Raw genomic sequence first — 20,038 nt, forward strand, 5'->3', positions numbered from 1 at the left:
AAGCTAATCACACTGATCAGAGAAACTAAGCACAATAGTCTGCAGATTTATGAGTGACAAGAGGTCAGGACTCCATCAGTCAGGAAGACATAGAGGGATTCCAAGTAGATCACAAATGAACAGTGACTGGCAGCTGATCACTTTCTACTCATTTATTTTGATTTGGGCAGTGTTCTTTGCCCAGGAGAAGATAGAAAGGGGACCACTTTGTTGTCCTCCCCATGTTTGTGAGCACTCTCTTCTAACAGAATCAGGTGTATGCCGGGACTGCTTTTCCCTGGTACAGGTCCTGACCTTCCATTCAACGGAAAACGAAGAAAAGGCAGCCAAGTGGAAAACAAACAAAACAAAACAAGACAAAATAGCTGTTTGCACACAATGAAAACAGGCTGAAAAATCACCTGGATAACACAGGGAAAGACATAAAGTACCAATATGCAGGGCTGCTTATCACCCTGAGGAGACGGTTAAGGAATGGAGCAGGGCAAGTAAAGGAAGTTAGACCATTAATCTCTACGTACATTTATTCAGCTTACTTTAAAAGAAACATGCAGGCCCTGTGCCCAAGCAGGCAGTCATGATCTCAGCACTATCTTTTGAGGATATGAAGATTACATTTCCAACAGCTAATGATTATACATCAAGATACAGAGCCTGAACTTTGGTCTCTGTTGTTAATCTGCAGTCCACAAGCAAGCTGTTAACTAATAGCTTTTAAAAGGAAGAAAATAGCATGCTGAGCTGAAGAAATATCAGGGGGTGATGACTCTGGTTTAATACTGTTTTCTTGAACCTATTCTGTAATAACTGCATAACAGGACAGCAGATGTCGATAAATGTGCCTAATGTCCTTGCTATTTCTAAGAGCAATCTTCAGGAAAAGCAGGTAATTACCAGTGTTGATTGTCTTCTTGATAACAGTTGCCACTTGTCCTTTAAGTACAGAGTTTAATAGCTTAACGATCATCACCAAACAGGAGCACAGAACAAGCAGGGACAAAGCCAGAAGGATGAGACCGATGGCAAGATCAGGCAGGTCTGCTTCTGCAAAGAGATGCCGGCCTGAAAAAAAAAAAAAGAAAAGGAAAACAAATAGGCATAGTCACATTTTTTCTTCTGATCCCAAGGCCAGCTCTGGTTTTCATGCATAGCCCTAAGAACGTGAGACCAAAGCACACGCAGCTTGAGGTGGTGATGAAAAGAGTGAAAATGCCACCTCCCTGGCTGCACAAAAGCTATGCCTGAGAGGAACTCGTGTATGTACACTTTCATAAATACACAGCGGGCACATCTGCAGGGCAGGCAGAAGCAGGGTGACCACGTGTAAGGAAGGAGAATAACAATGGAGTGAGGAAATTGTGGTGTGCTCCAAGCTGGGCTGTGAGTCAGCTCTTCCCAGGGAGGGCTGTGTGCCTGGGAACGGCTGCTGAACATCCTGAACATATAGGGATGGAGGTATCCAAGCAGCCACCACAGCACAGTAACTGTAGCACCGAGTCACCTGAACAGCAAGGGTGTCATGATACCAAGGACCCCAATTACTGGTATCAGGGAGCATGGAAAGGGATCCATGCGCAGCCAGATGCAGTGATGATGATGATGTAGCTGTACAGCAGAGCAGAGGCTGTTTTGACTGCACCTGTAGTAGTACCTTGTGTATGCATACAGGCGAGTGCCTCTTGATACAACTCTGAAGTGGTCTGTAGGCACCATTAGGAAGATAAGCACCTCTGTAAAAGTATTGCAGAAGGAGAAATAGTTCTACTACTCACATTTGCTGATATATTCTGTTTCAGATACATTTTTCATGGTCCACGTCATGTTTCCTTCAGTCCAGCAAAGGTCAGGAGACGTGCAGTTTTCTGAAGGTGAAATTGTGACATTCTGCAGTGTCTAAAATTGCCAGAGAAAGTGGATGGTTCAGTCACCTACAGCCTTCTTTAAGAGCCCGTACAAAGTTCTGGGTTTTTGCTGCAACCAAGAATTCATCAGCTGCAACTACAGGCAGCTTTGTAATCTGGAGTATAATTAATGACACCAGAGAAATGACATGGCAAAATTTTTTTGTTTTGTTAAAATAAACAGCTGAGCTGTTACTCAGGTCAGTCAATATGACTTTTAAAGATGAAACCTTGTATGTCAGAACAACCATATCACCAGATCGTCAGTAGCTAAGAACCATAATTACTGATCTCAGGGCTCACAGAAATAGGTTCACAGTTCAGCCTGCACTTTCTGTGCCATTGCTCTCCTTCCAGGCGTGGGAGGACTGCAGGATGCTGATACTCAGACCTGAGGGGGCACTGGGAGCAGCAGGCCCGCCTCAGCCTCCTGCTGCACCTGAGGTGGAGCAGCCAGCGCCGCTGCAGGTAACCCAAGCGGAGTTTGACGCTACCACGGCCTGCTCCTGGCCCTGTCTGCCATGGCTAGCATTTCACTGGCCATCCGGATCATCATTCAATAGGAGCAGGGCTCCTCTGAAAACTTAATTTTAATCTCCACTCTGTGTGTCCTTTAGCATCTGCTGCCTCAGGACTTCGGGAATCAGTTTTATACACCCACTAACAAGTAGAATAACTCTCGTTAGAGGTCCAGGGGCTGTTCAATGCTCTAGTTGTTAGTTTAGCTGAACAACACAAACCAGACACAGCTCCACAGTCCACCAAAGTACTCCTTGGTGCCGATCTGGGCAACAAGTTCCTCAAGCTGCAGTGTTGCTCAGGTGAAGAACAGATGATTTTAGCCACACAGAGGCTTTGTCTGAAGGCAGTTTTCTGAGAAAACTGAAGTAACCAACTGCCAGCAGACCACCCTAGCACATAAAGCTGCTTAGATCAGATAGGTGGGCAAAAAGAGATTTTCTTGGGCCTACGTTGCAGATTTTTTCCACTTTCAGGGATTCTGTAGGAGTGCCAAGTTTAAAGGCATTTGTATGTGAAAGGAGGAGAAGGTTTGGCTCCAAACCACCAGTTCTGATAAGCAAGGGCCTGCAAAAGCAACCAAGTCAAGCCTGCTGCTGGTATGACATGCTTGGTTTAAGCAGTACAAAAGCTACATTAAATTGTCTTCATTCTTTTTCTGCAGCAATAAATACTCATTTAAAAATCTAATTTCACAATCCTATGATAAGCAATGCCAGCTATGGATCAATAAATATTTCCTGAGGAGCCTGACAACTAATTTAACATAATACTCACCACATTGGTTTCAGTTACGCACCAAATCTTTACAAGGCTTTTGTTTTTTGCTGATTCGTCATTTGTAGCAATTGCATTTATTACAGATTTATCAAGCTTAAAAAACAAAGAAAAACAACAGTGTTAGTCCAACTTCCATCACACACTTCTGTTCAGCTCTACCCAGATAATGACTTCCCTTTTGGAAGCTCAGCCACATGAAGCCTACATGACCATCTCTAATGCTGGAGCTGCTGCCCAGCAGGGAGGATGGGTTTTACTCCCAGAAAAGGTACAACTTCACGTGCACAAATACACTGTGTCTCATTCTCCCCAAATCACTCACCCCATCATCTCAGCCGTTCTGCTTAAACAGCTACACTGACACAACTGCCTGAAGCAACAGGCTGCCATCCCATCCACCCCATATGTCACCTGCCTTCCCAGCCCTCTAGCTAGGCCTACCCTCATGAAGGTGAAATGTGGGGGAAATAGAAGTGGGAATTATGGAGCTGGGTCTTTATGAATCCACCTGCTAATGAGCTTTACCCCAAGGACACAGAGAAGTGATTGAGTCCCTTTCCCATATTCAGAGCATTCCGTTTAGCTGTGGTGGTACCAAACAAGTAGCTTCATTAAAGAGAGAAAGAGCTTACCTCAATGATGAGCTTTGTAAAAGGGTCTGTAATAACTTTTAGTAGCTCAGGGGCATCCTCACCACTTTCAAGATGAAAGGACTCCACTATAACATTAGTGAGATGGTAAAGATAGCCAGAAATTACTTCAACGGGCAACAACACAAACACAGCAAGCCAGTTGAAGAAATCATGGATTGTTGCCCCAGCAAAGGCCCTGCAAGAAGAAATTCAAAAATAGAGCTGCTTTTAATTAAACAATATGTGCACAACTTCAATTAAATATGAAATCATAAGGGTGGGGATGAAGCCCATTTCCAGATAGGAATTATTTCATTTCTAAGGTCCCAGAAGATGGTTGCTTTATTACAGAGCCCTAAGTTTTTTCCACACCGTTGCCCAAGTGAAAGAGTCAGCCAAGGCGACCAGAACAAGAAAAACTAGAAAATACAAAAGTAATCCTCAACACAAGGCTGCCAAGAGTACTTAACAGCTTACATTGTTTTTGTATCTCACCCTGTTTTGGTACACTTCTAATTCTCAACCAGGATTTGCTTCTAGGATCTGTTCTCCCTGACTCATGCAGAAGACGTCTCTTTGCAGCCCTCTCACGTGCTCTTGCAAAGCATGGGTGTACAGCTCCCTTCCAGCCTCTCCTTCACAACCTGAGGAGCCACAGCTATTTCCTCAAGGGCACTCTTTCCAAAGTTCCTGGTAGGTGCTTGTGCTCCTCTTAATTCTATGCAATATGCCTGTATTTGTTTTAAAATATGGCTCCTTAAATTAAGCATTGTAGAGGAAGAAAAATGTGGAGGAAATATTCCTTGAAATGCTAATCCTGTAGTTTAGGTTCCAAACTGCTTGAGGGGAAATTAGGTGAAGCATTCAAAGTAGGCCAACAAAATTGAGAGTGCTACCACAGAGAGAATATCTTAATCGGTGGTAGTCACCAGAGTTTTTCTTTCCATTTTGTGAAAAATACACCTGTGAGTGCCCTACAGAACAAGCATATGCAGAGGGTATTTAGAGACTAAAGTGATTGTTAATGACTACATTAAAAATCTTCTTTCCCATTATTATTTATTTCATTTCTCTTGACTAGAAACATCTAAGGTACTTTGTCATTGGAATTTAAGTGACAGAAACTAGCTCAACCAAAGATTCCAAACAGCAAATCTTGGAGAAATATGCTTCAGCTAGGTGTATTTTGTATGTTTGGTATGCCATAAATATAAGATACTAAAGTCTTATATCCCTCCCAAGTTAACTGCCCATCTCCAGTTAATGAGAGCTCTATGTGATAAAGTGAGCTCTTAGTGATAATGCCAAGTGACAGCAAAAAAAGTTGCTGCTTTATTTATTTGACAGCCAATACACTACATTTTTCTATGGCTACCAGCTGTTGCTTACTGTAGACTTCAAAAGCCTGGAGCATTGGAGTCCTTCTTAAGGAGAGTAGATCAAAATAGTGTAATGTCAATTTATTAACTCCTATAATTAAGAAGTAATCAAAAGTGGGTGGCATCATTGGAGTAGTTTGCAAATTTATCATTGTGTAAGATCCTGTTTAAAATGGTGGAGTCTTACAAAACCACAAAAATTTAAAAGAACCCAATATGCTTTTCTTCATGTATATGAAGCCATATATCTAAACAGTACTTTGGCAGTTGTGCGAGGAATGACAACGGCTTAAAACTTGCTATCATGTCAAAGCGGACGGTTTAGGAAGCTGAAAATTACAGAATTCCCATCATAATTTCATAGGACAAAGCAAAAAAAATGAACTTTTTTTTTAAGCTTCACTGAGATAAATGGTAAAATCCTTTATGATTAAGATCTATTGCATTTATAGGTCATTAACCTTGCTTTAGAAGTTTCTTGCAATTTTCCTAACTAGACATTCGAATTCTGGTCAGTGGAAGGGTTGAATGGCTGTAGTGCTGATAGGCAATATAGGAGAAAACCTAGTAAGGAGGAAGAAAAGCAACTTTTCAGATCTAGTGTTTAAGTACAATACCTTCTAAATTCATTCCTGTCCCCGGCTTGCATGAGTGCCACAATTGTGTTTGTAACTGAGGTGCCAATGTTTGCTCCCATAATGATAGGAATAGCTGATTGCACAGTCAGCACTAGAAAGTAGAAAATGAAGCATTGAATGAAAAAATCAGATCATCAGCGAGCTATTTGGTCCAATGAAAATTAATCTATGTTAACACCACAGGGACCTGACTTCCCTTGATGTCACTGGGATTAGACACTCTAATCCAGACATGTTTGCTTTAACCAATCCCCTTGGGAATGTGGTACTCTGATAGTATAGTGACCCCCCACTGCAGCCCGTGGTTATCTCCTTTCACCGCATGTTCGAAGGCCAGAGTAAGAGTCTCTTCTGTCCCAGGCATTTTCCTACTTAGTGCAGAATTTTGAAATGATGCTAGAAACATATGAAGTTTGGTAATTGGCTAACAAAAGAAAGCAATACAGATACTTTAGAAGTTAATGCATTCAGTACCAAGGCTTCCAGTGATTTTCTTTGCTATTATGGACACTATTTTCTGCAGTGTATTAACTTTTTCTTCCCCCTATTTTTTTTTCCTTAATTTGGTATCAAGGCAGCAGTTGTGAAAGGCTTTTCCTGCTATTCCTACTCCTACACCCAATGCTTCTACAACTTCAGCACAGGTGGGAACATTTGTTCAACCCCGCACTGCGATTTGTGGGTGCTCTTTAGGAAGATACTGTAAGCAGACTTACGTGTGGAGGACACCATGCTGACCACAATGGATGAAGAAGTACTGGAGCTCTGGACCATAACGGTCACCAGAACTCCAATCACCAGTCCCGCAACAGGATTAGACAGCACTGAATCATCTTTAAAAATGTCCCCTGCTGCTTTACCTGCAAGAACATATTCTCAGAGTGAGGGAAGTACAAGGTGAAGTCAATAGGAATTAGCAGAGCATTTAATTAAAGATCATTCAACCATTTAATATGATACATAGGTAGCCATGCTTGCCAGCCAAAAAATGTACAAGGTGATGTAGCCCAGGGATCCAAATTCAAGTTCTGAACTCTCAGTTTATCAGTTATCAGGCAATATGTTATATTTTCTCATTTCAGTGACTAAACAAGCTACAGTGAACTCTTCAAAGAACTCTGCATATAAAACCATCATCAGAAGAAAGACCGTAAAGAAAAAAAAAACATATACATAGATTTAAATGCTATTTCTGCCCTGATGGCTTTTGGCTACTGCTTCAAGGAAAGCTATTTTAATAATTTTGAGTAATTCTGCTCCGGTAGCTTTCCATGTTGCTGAAAATCCAGATAATTCTGCAGATCACATATATCTTTGATAACCACTTCTGAATCCATCAGCAGAATTCAACCCTTGGAGAGAGGTGAATGTGAAAATATATTTTAATAGTTTTCATCTTTGAAGGATTGGGAGACATTTCAGTGCTGAATGCTTTGATCAAGAGCATAGTTTTGATATTTCTCCTTGTTGAAATGACTTTCACATGGGACAGATTTATGCTCAGGTGCATTTGTGTAAACTATCACTAAAGTAACAGGAACCTCCTAAGAAACTGGGGCCAATAATCCCTACATCAACAGCTCTTTGTAATCTGAGAAACAAAGGCCCTTTTTCATTGCAGAGGAAAGTCAGTTTTCAAGCAGAGATACTTACTTCTGAACCTGTATCTCTACACATAAATCTATGCATTATGCTCTTGAAGAGTGAAACTTGCATTTTGTTCACTCAGATGACATTTAATGCCTCATTTGTATTCATTATTCCTGATATTTTAGATGCATTTTCATACCTACCTCCTACCAGTTGAAAAGCAGAGCTCAGTACATCCAGAGAGCACACGAATAAGTAGAGTAATCCAAGCAAGATGATAAACTTTCCTATCCCGTAGAGTACACGAATGATTTTTCCTTTTCCATCCAGTTCTGCAAAACAAGTACATTATACATAAAAAAAAAAACTTATTTATGTTATCTAGTGTTTTCTCCAGAACAGTTTAATGTGCAAGCAGAGACTGCAGAGTTAAGTATGGTGTTATGACCCCAGTGTATAATTAAAAGAGTGTTACGGTTAATCCAAATTTTAACTGCAGAAATGGGTTGTTCATTTAGCTAGTTTTACCAGGAAAAAAAAATAAATAAAAAAGCCTTTGGTATATGATAAATGCCTTATGAAGACCAAGACTGATCCTTGGTTTTACACATTCATCCTACTGAGTAAAGAAGGATAAATAGGAGCCTGAAAATAAGATCAGACGGCTTTTGGGTTGTTTTCCATATATCCCCTTGTGTTTTAAGGAGGGTAAGCAACATGTTTTCCAATTCCTTCTAAGCTGCCTAAATACAATATCCCAATTTCACCACTGTGGAAGGTGACACAAAGTGTAAAGCCTACATCTGAAAACTGCTCAAATCCTAAATTCTGTTCTGCAGCAAATACCATTTCAGAAAAAATAACTGAGACAAAGACAGCAAAAGTAATGGAAAAAAAAAATAAATGCAGGTAGCTTATTTACTGAGAAACGTCTACCTGACCACTTGACCCCAGTGTCCTGCAGTTCTGGCAGAGCCCATGGGTCTTCTTCTGGTGTTGTCTCGTCTATCAAGGCTATTGTGGAAAATGCAGGTTGAATTTCCACTTTATTTCCAAGTGAAGTCACGTTGCCTGATGAAATAGAACATTAAAAAAAAAAAAAGTTTAATTACTTTCCCATTTCTCCATGGAGTGTCAAACTTACATATCTCTAACTCAGAGGTGAGAGCACACGTTACCTTTGTGATTTTCTCCTTCTTTTCCCGGCATGTTCTGGCTTTGTTTGGAAGAATCCCCGATATAGTTATTGGTTTCAGGCTTGTCCACCTCAGGCCAAGGAGCCATTATCTGTGACTGATAAAGTAATGCTGATTAAAATGTATGTGAACTCAACATACTCAATTTACAACAAGGTGTGCGAGAATATGATTAATTTTAAGAGAAAAAGAAATGGAAAAGAAGTAATTTGTCCTTGACCACAGCTTTTTACTAATTTTTATGAGCTATTCTTTTATTTGTGAAATTGATATCTCATTTACTTTTGAAATCACACAGTTGATTTGTTGCAATTTATGAAATTAATAAAAAAGTCAATCATGTCTATATTTTTGTTCACTTTTAACTGTCATGAAAGCAAAGGTTTCTCAGCTTTCCTAAACTAAAGCATTTCTTTAATTCATTTTATCTCCTTTCAGCAAAAAGTCAGAGTGATTTATTTTTTTCCATCTTCTGGTTTTAACTGACTACCGTTATCAAACTGATAATTCATTCTTCCTCGATGCATTGCCTAGTTTGGGGCATGTATGCTAAAAACAACCTTCTTGTTGCTTCTACTGGTTCATTCCCATGGAAGGATGGAGGACTATGTGACTCTGGACAAGTCAAAAGAAGACCCAAGCTTCAGAAGGTCCAGAATGACTCTTGCTGAAGGACCGGGCGAGAGCATTATTAAATGACAGAGGCCATTTGCGGGTCTGTATTTGGAACTCCTGCCGCTGACACCAGAAGTGAAGCGGAGCTAGTAGCAGCAGCTGCAGGCTCTCCCATCTCACACAGACTGTCTGCATGAGCTTTTTCCTTCCTGACCCCTTTTGAGGTCAGGCATTTAGCATGTATTTTAATATTATCCAATAATAATTCAAAAAAAAATAAGAAATTACATGGCCAATTCCCGCTGGAATAACTAAAAGTACATGTGGAAGACCAAGCCCAGGCCCAAGTAGAGGAGGCAGATGCTTCTCGAACCAAAACCTGGAAGACCCAAGCTACTTACTTCACCAGTATTGGGAACCAGGGGGAGAGATAAAAGAGGGGCAAGGTGACTGTGGGGGCTCTAACAATACATGATTATAATTCTTCCGTCCCAGGCTTGTAAGGTGGTTGGTTACCTCAGCCTACGTGACCCAAAACTCAGTGGAAGGGACGGGAGAGGTGAACGCTACCCAGAAAAGCCTTACCTCGGGGTCTGTCTCTTCCACCCTCTCCACCACACGTGTCAGACCATGCCACAGGCAAGGCTGTGGCCTGCCTGGCGGCCACCACATCTCACACCCACACAGCTCAAACAAGGATGAACAAATTTGCCTGCAATGCTCCTCATAAACAAGGCACCTGCACCCAGCCTCTGAGGGTCAGTGTCGGAGCGGGTATCATGCGCCAGTAAACAAGGCTCAACCACGTTTAGCAGCCACTCTCAGGGAGTATAATTAATCGTTTGTTTAATGACAATCATTTATGTAGCTGAAGTTTTGTCCCTGCCCATGTCAACAGCCACACATCCTACTCCTGAGTTCAGCTTTGGCTGGGAAGGAAATGGCACAGAGATAATCCCTGATAATCATTGTTTTCTGGTACTTCCCAGATTAGGGATTTCTCCCCTTCCTGATTAGCAGGAAAAGTCATTCTACAATCTCTTTGGCAAAAAATATACTTTCACACAGTTGTTATCAGTGGCATGAGATCCAGTGCAGGTCCTAAGACACACAAAGATCTCAGAAGAGATGGATGAAAATCACTCTCGCTTGTTTCAACAAGGCTTTCCATCTGCTTGAAGCAAATTCTCATATTTTAATCCATGCCAGAACAACCTCCAAGCCCCACCCATGCCAGAACACCTCAGTCTTGTTAAACAAGTTTCATTTATACATGTTCAGCATTTAAAGAGCTCTGAAAAAAAATATCTGCTCAGCACAAATGCTCCTTAAGTGAAACAGAAGTCGTGAAAATGCATTGGAAATTCAGGTGCAAAGTTGCATTGATGACATGTTCCTGCCACGGAGAAGCACAGGATATACTGAACAGCACCAGCCCGAGAGATGCCATCAGTACTTTTACAGCTCTTCTGCTCAGCTCAGTATGGAAATGAAGGATTCAGCCTGCATGGTCACAGTATGGAAACTGAACTGCTGCATTCACTACGGAAACTGGAGCTTGAAAACTTCAACAGAAAACCAGCCTCTAGTTCTGCTAAATAAACTCTCCCTGTTCAAGAATTCAGCAAGGCATCTTAATAAGCATCACTCATGTTCCCGAGGTGCTCGGGATCCCACAGGTACGTCATTATTGTTTTTGCTTTATGTGATTAAATACCCTAGAATGAGAATTGAGCACCTCTGTGGCGGAAGTTTTTTTATAAGTATGTTTATAAAATTATTCATATGAGTCCTAGCCAACCTCTCATTTGGCAAGGTAGACCTGAATACCAAACATCCTAACAGTATTTGCCTTGTGCAGTTGGGTTTGCAGTGGTATTCCTTGAACAGCCAATTCTGTCCGATCGCTATCAGGGACGGGTGAAATCAGAACCACGTAGGTCCTTGAAGTGCTACCAAAACTGTCAGCTTTCTCCAGATCCCAGATCTTGTTAGACGAAGCATCTGAGAAGATAATTTACAGCCACCTGATACTCCAGTTGTCGGCGTCCTGTCCACAGCTACTTACTGTTAATTAATCGCTGCACTACGAGGATAGAGTTTTCCCTTCAGAGAGCTCTTTCTTGCCCTGAATACAGACATTAAATACCTTGAGAGAAACGTGCAGAAGAAAACCCAGATGCTGCGGAGGAGCAGGGTGACAGAGCTGCCCGCATCCCTCCCCAGCCCCTCGGGTTAGCTGCGCCCTTGGAGAGGCTGACGTCAGTCACGGCGTGAAAGACCAGCAGCATTTTACGCAAGATATACACGACTACGAAAGCACTAATAGTGGTTTCCTCCTGAGCACTGACGACAGCTGCAAGGGAACATGTCAGGGAGCAGAGAGAGGACGGGCCAGCGGCTGCACAGCCTGCCAGAAGGAGCCACGTTCCCCTGGACCCGCCGGTCCATGTCGAAGCAGCCACAACTGCTGGACGAGGTGCCCAAAGCGAGGGGTGCTGCCGGTCCCTCTGCCAGCCCCGGTGCCTCTGCAACACGTTCTGCTGCTGTGTTAGCTGGTGGGAGGCCTGGCCTGGTGCCTGCATCCTGAGCATCCTGCTCACGGCTGTGCTGAAACGGGAGCCCGCTCCCCCCCGAAGGTGGCAGGTCACGGTACGCTATGCATATTGCAGAGGCCTGAAAACTAACGCCCGTGCAAGCTGTAATCCAGCCTGCTCCAGCGAGCCCTGTGGCAAACCCTCTCGCGCCGCGGCACAGCCAGTATAGTCTTTCCTTCGGAAAATGCTAACTGCCTGTGACGTCCTTTCTGACTCCAGGCGAAACGGAAACCTTCCGCGCCTCAGGGGGAGACCAACGTGAATGAATGGAACTCAAGTGCTGGCATAAGATACGAGGGGTATGAAGTTGAAGCCATATTTCCTCTCTCACTGCTGCATCTCAGAGTTGAAGTCCCTGGGGAAGGACACGAGCGACACTAGGTGTCACACAGCCACCCCGTATTGCCTTCCCCAGTGACTCACCCAGCTGTAACAACGCTTCCGCTGCTGTAGAGCTGGCTGTCAGTGCCTTTCGGTCTTAAATCAACAGCAGTAGTAAATCTGTTTATTTTGCTGGTCTTACCCTGGAGAATATAAAGTTCCATTTGCACGTGCCCGGACGGTATTGTTTGTAGCCCTCCAGCCGTGACCATTCACCGAGAGGGCAGCTTGTGCCTGCAGTAAGAACTACAAGCTGTAAGCCTTAAATACATCTAACCTCGATGGGAACAGACCCAGCGAAACCACGGTGAAGTAAAATTTCTGGGCAAAAAGGTTTCCCCAGGTTGCTTAAGCAGCTCCAAGTCAAGTTTGGGTTTCTGCCAGGCTTTTCCCTCTCCCCTCTCTCCTCTCCCAGCTTTTCCACAAATGCATGCCACTTTCTTGTCATGAACCATCATGCTACATCTTGTGCTGAAAGGAGATTTACCAGCTGATCCGAGATCCAGCTGTATGAATTAGTAAAGGTGAATATTTGCCACACGTGCTTCATAGCAGTAAATGCATAGCTACATTGCAATCCTTCTTATGCATAGTTGGAAGAAATACAAAACGTTTCCTCAAAATTTCAGACACAGAGGCAAATTATGTCAGGACAGGAAGGGAAAGACTCTTAGCCAACACAAATTAATTTAGTTGCTTTACATCAGTGGACAGTTTTGCCCAAGAGCCTGGTTCGCTGCAGCCACAAACCCCAACAAAAGAGGCAACAAGTTAAATAAATGCCAGCAAGGGTCCAGCCTTGCTCAGAGCAAGTCTTGCCTTTGCTCTGGCACTTCCTTGAGGCTTTTTCTCTGAATAAGTTAGCAGGCTCAGCTAGGATGTAAGTTTTCAACTAATGTAGCAGCAAATTAAAAAATAGGTGTGTGAAAGTTAGAAAAACAACATCGTACTCACTGTTTATTCCCATGAATTCCTGAGACTTATTTATCACAATTCTGAATCTAACACATGGCAAAGCTGAAAAGTAGATAAAACTAACAAGGAAAACTAATGTCTAAGCTAGTGCAGAGAGAAAACAAATCCCAAACATTATCTTCTGCATTCACAACCAAGCAAAGCACCAGACACAGCCACTTAAGAGCGAGAACCAAGAAACCTCAATGAACTGCTTGAAATGCATGGTAGGTATTTAAAAAGAACAATTCCTTTTTTTTTTTTTCTTTTCTTTTTCTTTTTTTTTTTTTTAAGAATAAAACAGCAAAACATGTTTCCAGCAACAAGGAAATACAACAAGTTACCCCATCCCGAACACAAAACACACAGTAAAGAATGGAGAGGAGAAAGAATAATGACATTAGAAAGACTTACTGATCTAATGGAAGAGCTGCTAATAAAAGTTACTGGGAAACCAGCTGATTTCTGCCTACTGTCACATTAGTTGAGCTAACTACATTAGACTAATGTATTCCTTCTACCTCGGTGTATCAAACTGAATTAGCATAAGAAAATGTTTCCATCGAGAACAGCCCGGCACTACCTTTTGCAGCACACAGACCTTACGTGCTATCTATGCTAACACATGACTGACAGTATTTCCTTCCAATGTTTCATTAATCGTATCCCGGACATTTTCCAGTATCCAGTACCACCGTGACTTAAAATCTCACTGCTTTTCAATCCAAATAAGAGTTAAAACAGTAACACCTTATGTTATAGGCAGTTATTTTATTTCTGGTTTTGTTCTTTTGACAGCTGTTAATAGTGTTTTGTTTTTTTACCTTTACCATATTCCATTAAAAAGAAACTAGTTACTTTCAAACAAAAACTAGCAGAGTTCATTTTTGGAACTATGATTTTTTAATCCTTTCCTCAAAACATAAATTCATCTGAAAGCACACAAGCTGAAAATGCTAACAACTGGCTGACATTTCACATGCCACTCCAGTTCCCTGCACTAGCTCTCTGCTGCCTTTTCTTGAGCTGCGAAAGCAGAGCTTTTGATTTATGAGCTAATTAAGTTTTAAAAAAAAGAAGAACAAGAAGGAAAAAAAAAAAAACACCCTTGGTCTTAGTTGTTTTTACTTACCACTTCTTTCTTCCCAGGCAACAGAGCGAACGATCACTGGGCAGCCACTGCAACCTGCAATATATATAGACAGGTGTTGAGCAAAGTTTGCTTTCAATCACTACGCACTAACATTCCTATTTACAGTCCGGAGGCACTGCCTACCTGCAACTTATGATCACAATCAACCTTTTTTTAGCAAGAGTGGGCAGCACCGAGAGTGATAAAACCACAGGCTATTTCACACTTATCACATTCTAAAAAATGTCCCATCAGCATTTAAGTAGGAGTTGCTAATGTGTTTCATGTGAGTGCTACGGGACGGTTTATTCCAGCCTGAGAAATTGCAGCCTGCCTGATCATTCAGCAATCTTTTTTTCCAATAATAATTTTCAAACAATATTTTGCGATCTCGAAAGCCTGTCAAGAGGGTGCAAAGAAGAAGTAGTGCTGTTATTTGTCTGTTCGGGTGCCTATTAATCTGCCTAAGGACAGCAGCAAGGGAGAATCAGATAAAACGCGGTGTAAGTAGGAAACACGTAAGAACTTCTTTGAGAAGAGAGGATGGAGTTTCCTTCTTATCAGTGCTCCGTGTTTACAATTAAGGAGAACTCATTAGCATTTTGGCTGTGGTTCTCCTTCTAAATGAGATTTAAAGATGTAAGGACACCTTTGATAATTGCATTCAGAATGCTATCAAGGAAGAAGACTATGATAAAGAGGCACATTATCCAATAAATACAGTAAGCTATTATAGATTAGGCACTGAAGTCACTGGCATTGCTACCTGTTTTACTGGTGATTTTAATGGGGAGCTTGAAGGGCTGCATTTGGCAGCTTTTGAATTTTACTGTCTCAACAGGCAACCAAGAAAATAAGCTGTAAAGCAGCAATTTGATCAGCAGATCTGCTTCATCTGCGTGTACGCAGCCATATCTCCCTGCAACTCAGTGACTTAGTAACTCAGCGAGAAAAATAAAACTCTTGCTTCTTGCACCTTTCAACCCGGTAGAGACATGCAGCTTTTGGTGCTGGGAGCCAGAACTAAGTCTTTGCCTGTATCAGTGTCAGAGATGTTTAATAAGTGCTGGTTGTGGAGCCTCCACAGCCCATCTGCAGAACCACCGAGCTCCTGCCATGGACCTGCTGGTGTAAAGCCAACCACCCCCCATGGCCCTGACTAGTGTTGATGATGGAGACAAGGAGACCTGAAAAGAGCCTGAAGAGGAAAGAAGTGATAGGAAACAGCCCCAAGGTCCATTTGCACAGGCTCAGTTTCCTTAATGGAAGTGTACTTTAACATCACCTTTAAAAATGCCGGTTATAAACGATGCCCTGCATGTCGGAAGTCAGACGAAGCTTTTAACTGGGAAAACCTTGTGTTTCTGTGAGCTGTTGGTTTATTAAGTCCTGAGTCACTGTTTGTGAAACCCAGCTCTGACGGTGAGAAGTGACGAAGTGCCGAGCTGTGGGCTCGGCTGGCACATGGTGACGTCTCCGACAGCATTTTAATTCCGACGCTGTTCGTCTATTTGCTAAGCACAGTCCCTATGCACTGACCACACTCATGCTTTAGGCAGGGATCAGACCCATTGTGTTCCCCCAAAAATACTTTTGGAAAGAAGAACACGGCCACTTAGGGAGAGGCAGGCAATCTAGAGGCTGTCTTTGGCAGTCCGGGGCAGATTTTCCATAGTCAGTGTGGAACAGCCTCCATAAGCAGCGCAAGGGATGGAAGGCAGGTCTTAGTTATCCCAGAAGCCTTTCCCTTGTTCAGGATCAGAGGAGAGAGGCTGAAACTCTTCCCAAGACACCAGGCAGTGACAGCTATAGCCCAGTGCACTAACTTAGCATCTTCAGGAACAGATTCAAGAGAAGATGCTCCTGAGGAAGACTAACCCAATGCTCCTTGTTCCCCCTTTGAGGGTTAGTTTGAGCAACTGACCTAACATCAGAAAATAGTCCTGAACAGAGAACATTTAAGTAAAAACAAAACAGCAAGCAAATTTCAGGTGTTAGGATTTCCTGTCACAAAGGTGTTGATTACTCCGCAGTTTACCTGAGATCCAGTCTATATTCAGCCATAAAACCCACCTGAGACAGTTCTGGGTGCACAGAAAATGTCTCAAACACAGATGAGAAAAAATTCCTGGCATGTGCAATCTCGTGAGAGCTGAACTCTGTCCAGGCACCTGTGTATATGTTGAAAGAGCTATAACACGAGGAGAGAAATCACGTCTGCATAACAGGCGTCTGTGCTACAAGGTCCCGCGCGGCCTTCTCACACAAACGAGAAGGCTTGCTTGGAAGGTGTCAACCCCGATTCAGATGTAAGAACCACGGCCCTAGTACAGTCAACCAAGTTGTACCTAAGTCCAACTAAAATCTACGTAAGTTGAAGGTAGGTAGCGGAAATGGTCCTCTGTCCCAGGGGGGGGGGTGCAAAGGTGTCAGAGCAAGCCGGGTTGTGTTTCCAACTAACCGTAACATTCACAAAATTTGAGTTGGCTCTTTCAGTAGACAGACCTCCAAAGGGTAGCAGGCTGAGGGAGACTCTCAGTTATGATCAGCAGAGAAGTATTTCTCTTACGTTGAATTTAATTTTCAGTGTTCCAAGATGCCTGCTAAACATTTACTGGATATTCAGGATGCTGGGAAACTAGAAAACAACTCGGTGGCTCTTTGCTGGAGAGGAAGTGGGTATTGTCTGTGGCATTTGGAAACAACGTTGTCCTTTCAACCTGTTTAGGAGTCTGGACAAAAGGTTGCTATCTGCACTTGGGAGCTGCAGTAGTTTAAATTAGCCTTTCCTCTTGCGATATGTAAAACCATAAAGCACTGACCAATAAGAGAGAGATCGGTGCTGATTTCAATGTGAAGTACAGCCACAACAGCTCTTTGGTAAGGACTTGCCCCTACTCAGCTGAAGAGCACCTTCTTGCCTTGCGCAGCTACTTGCAAGAGTTTAAGCTCTTGGCTTTCTCTATTGTCTGAAAAGTATTCACATGTAATAGTTTGTAGACAATGCAGTTTGTTAATGAAAAAGCCCAGTCAGATATTCATTGTGATTATTAAATTCCACTTGACATACAGCTGGTATTTTCTAGCAATCAATATTTGTAACAGGCTCTGTCCCTGGCATTATATAGGATGTCTTGATTTAGGAAAAGAATGCAAACTTTTTTTTTTTTTTAGTTGATTACCTCATTCGTATTCCATTAGGAAGTGTAAATTTGTCTGTTAAAAATTCAATGCCTACCAGGAAATTGTCTGGTGGGCATAGCGTGCAATGAACATTTGTTTTGCCCAAAGTTTCTACTGTAGTCAGAAATAGTAAAGAACTTACAAGGCTGCTTTGACAGCAGTAAGAAACCACCTGATTGAATGTATAAAGAATCTGAATCCTATCACAAGGTCTTCATAAAATACTGTCTCTCACATTACTGATATGCAAAAGAACTAATGGAGTTATTGTAGTTAACAGTACTTTGGGAGCTGAGTAATGAGTACAGTCATAAAGAGGCAGCAGTCAACAGAGTCATGTGCCAGGAATGGGAGGGAGAAATAAAATGCAAAGTGAAGGAGGTCAGAAAGAGTAAACATTACAGAAAAGGCTTTCATAGATAAAAAAGGAAAAGAAGTATTTCAATACAGGACAGTGTTTTATGAAGGACTCATATGGCCAACAATTTTAGACAAGGTGATGAGTCTGAAAGGAAAGAGGGACCTGGTTTTGTAATAACTGAGCAGACCCTCACTATAGAACCAGTTCATTCTCATTACAACATGCTTCAAATGTTTTAGGTCCGGTACAAATGCATCCTTGGGAGACAAGCTATGGGGTTTGTTGTTCCACATCCTCCATGATAGCTGTTTTCCATCAAGGACAGAATGACAATTGTTTTATTCTTGTTGGAGACCCTAAATACGTCCTACCCTCTCCAGAGAAACACAACAGACAAAATGGTACAGACACAATAGGCTTGTGCAAAACAGCACCAGCACAAGCCTGAATTTGATTTCAGTCAGAATGCTAAAAATATTAATTGTATCAACCACTTTGAAAAACTAAAACCCGGATCATTTAAAAAAAATATCATAGCAGTTCTGAACTTTTATCATTTGTCTTGAACACTTAATTAAAATTTGAGAATGTGCATTAAAAAAATAGAAAAAACTCCAGAACAAAGATCTGGTGAGTTCGTTAGTGTAGAAAGTTTTTAATCACAAAAGCAACCCAATATTACTCCCCTCTTGCTACCTTTCTTACCCTTTTTATAGTCTCACCCCCACTCCACGTCCCCCTCTCTTTCCCCCTCCTGTTCAATCTCCCAGCCAATCTTTATTCCACATCCTCCTGTTGCCTCCCATTTTGGACACATATTAATGTATGCAAATAGCACCTTCCCAACAACAAGTATGGGAGGAGGAGAAACGAAGAGAAGATAGCTGACGGGAAACGTGAGAGCTCTTAAATAAATAATAATATTTACACTCTTATGTAAACCTTAATTTACAGATCTCAAAGTGCTTCGGGAAAGTAGGTATTGTTAGCTCCTTTATTATTCAAAGACAGTTCAAAGACTCTTTTCTTTTTTTTTTTTTAAATCCATTGTTTTCTTCCTACACAATTTGTTAACCCTTGGCTGACACTGGACGTGGTGTTGCCGGCAGCAGGATGAGCCAGTATAATTACCAGGCAGCCAGCCGAGTGTGTTTACACTGCCGAGGAGACTCATCTCGCATTCCCAGCCTGTCCACTTCTGCTGCCCATGGGCTGGCCAGCCCGCTGGCCTCCACGTGCCACTCACAGGGCAGCTTGCCGCTTACCATAGCCATGCTTATTTATCTTCTACCTAAATGACTTCTGCCTAAAAGGTTGATTTCACAGTGACTTAGTATGAGGATTTTGTTAAAAAAAGTAATCTCCCACAAAGATGCTACTCTTTCAAAAGGTGAATAGGTACTAATTTTGTATTGTAATTGCACATTTCAAGTATTAAACACCTCAAATTCCAGTTTAGAAATTGAATTTTTTTTTTTATCAGTGACAATGCTTTGTTACTTATTGTTGCAGAATCCTTGGCAGTATCTCCTTTCAAAACTTTTGTCCCTGAGATGACTTTTAGACAACTCAACTCTGGCTGAGTTACTAAAGCTGAAATGTTGCCATAAGGCAAGAGAATAAATCTCTTTTCTTTAAACTTACTTTCCATACAACTAACTATCCAACATGCTAATTTTGTATGTATCTTTAAATGAAATCTGTAAAATTAACAGTAAAATTAAGCTCTCTGGTATCTAATAAATACTCTATCTATCTGAGTAACATTCTGTAAAATATAGTTCCTGAACATGAATAGTTTGTACTTATCAGCTAATATTTCTGTCATAATAATCACTAATGGACCTCAGGTCAAGTTTTTCAAAGAAGTCAGTGCAAGGATGGATTTCTCAGGAGTTAGCGCTACAGTAATTTTCTTATTGCATTTGACAAACTAGTTTTGCTGCATAGTTGTAGGATCTTGTAATTAGAAGACTTTTCTGTGCCACACATCAGAAAAATGTTTTCCTTCTCTCATAGCAACTTCTCCCAATTGCACCTATTCCCCATAAACTATTTTAATCCAATCCTGCTATCAGCTATAAAAACTACAGGTAGTTTTGGAGGATTTTAGTCTAGTAAAGATGATACTCTGCATGACACAGGAACTGAACCTGTCTCCTTGTAGTTTAAATTGGATG

General features: G+C 41.8%; 1 protein-coding gene across 3 annotated transcripts in view; it reads right to left on the reverse strand.

The window, feature by feature from the left end:
- The window catches only part of SLC34A2 (solute carrier family 34 member 2), a 42,689-nt gene that overhangs the window by 6,908 nt on the left and 15,743 nt on the right, over positions 1-20,038 (reverse strand). Inside the window, exons 1-11 of one of the 3 annotated variants that reach the window (XM_040556838.1) lie at positions 14,459-15,199; positions 14,315-14,368; positions 8,618-8,732; positions 8,376-8,510; positions 7,643-7,771; positions 6,566-6,709; positions 5,829-5,940; positions 3,833-4,028; positions 3,198-3,293; positions 1,773-1,893; positions 895-1,062 (exon numbers count right to left, since the gene is read on the reverse strand). In XM_040556838.1, the coding sequence (XP_040412772.1) occupies positions 895-1,062; positions 1,773-1,893; positions 3,198-3,293; positions 3,833-4,028; positions 5,829-5,940; positions 6,566-6,709; positions 7,643-7,771; positions 8,376-8,510; positions 8,618-8,723 (1,207 nt within the window). In that variant the 5' untranslated portion in view covers positions 8,724-8,732; positions 14,315-14,368; positions 14,459-15,199. Of the gene's footprint in view, positions 1-894; positions 1,063-1,772; positions 1,894-3,197; positions 3,294-3,832; positions 4,029-5,828; positions 5,941-6,565; positions 6,710-7,642; positions 7,772-8,375; positions 8,511-8,617; positions 8,733-12,270; positions 13,395-14,314; positions 14,369-14,458; positions 15,200-20,038 lie in introns of those variants that run through there. The other 2 variants (XM_040556837.1, XM_040556839.1) reach the window with 2 other exon arrangements.

This window comes from Cygnus olor, chromosome 4, assembly GCF_009769625.2.
Source record: "Cygnus olor isolate bCygOlo1 chromosome 4, bCygOlo1.pri.v2, whole genome shotgun sequence".
NCBI lineage: Eukaryota > Metazoa > Chordata > Aves > Anseriformes > Anatidae > Cygnus > Cygnus olor.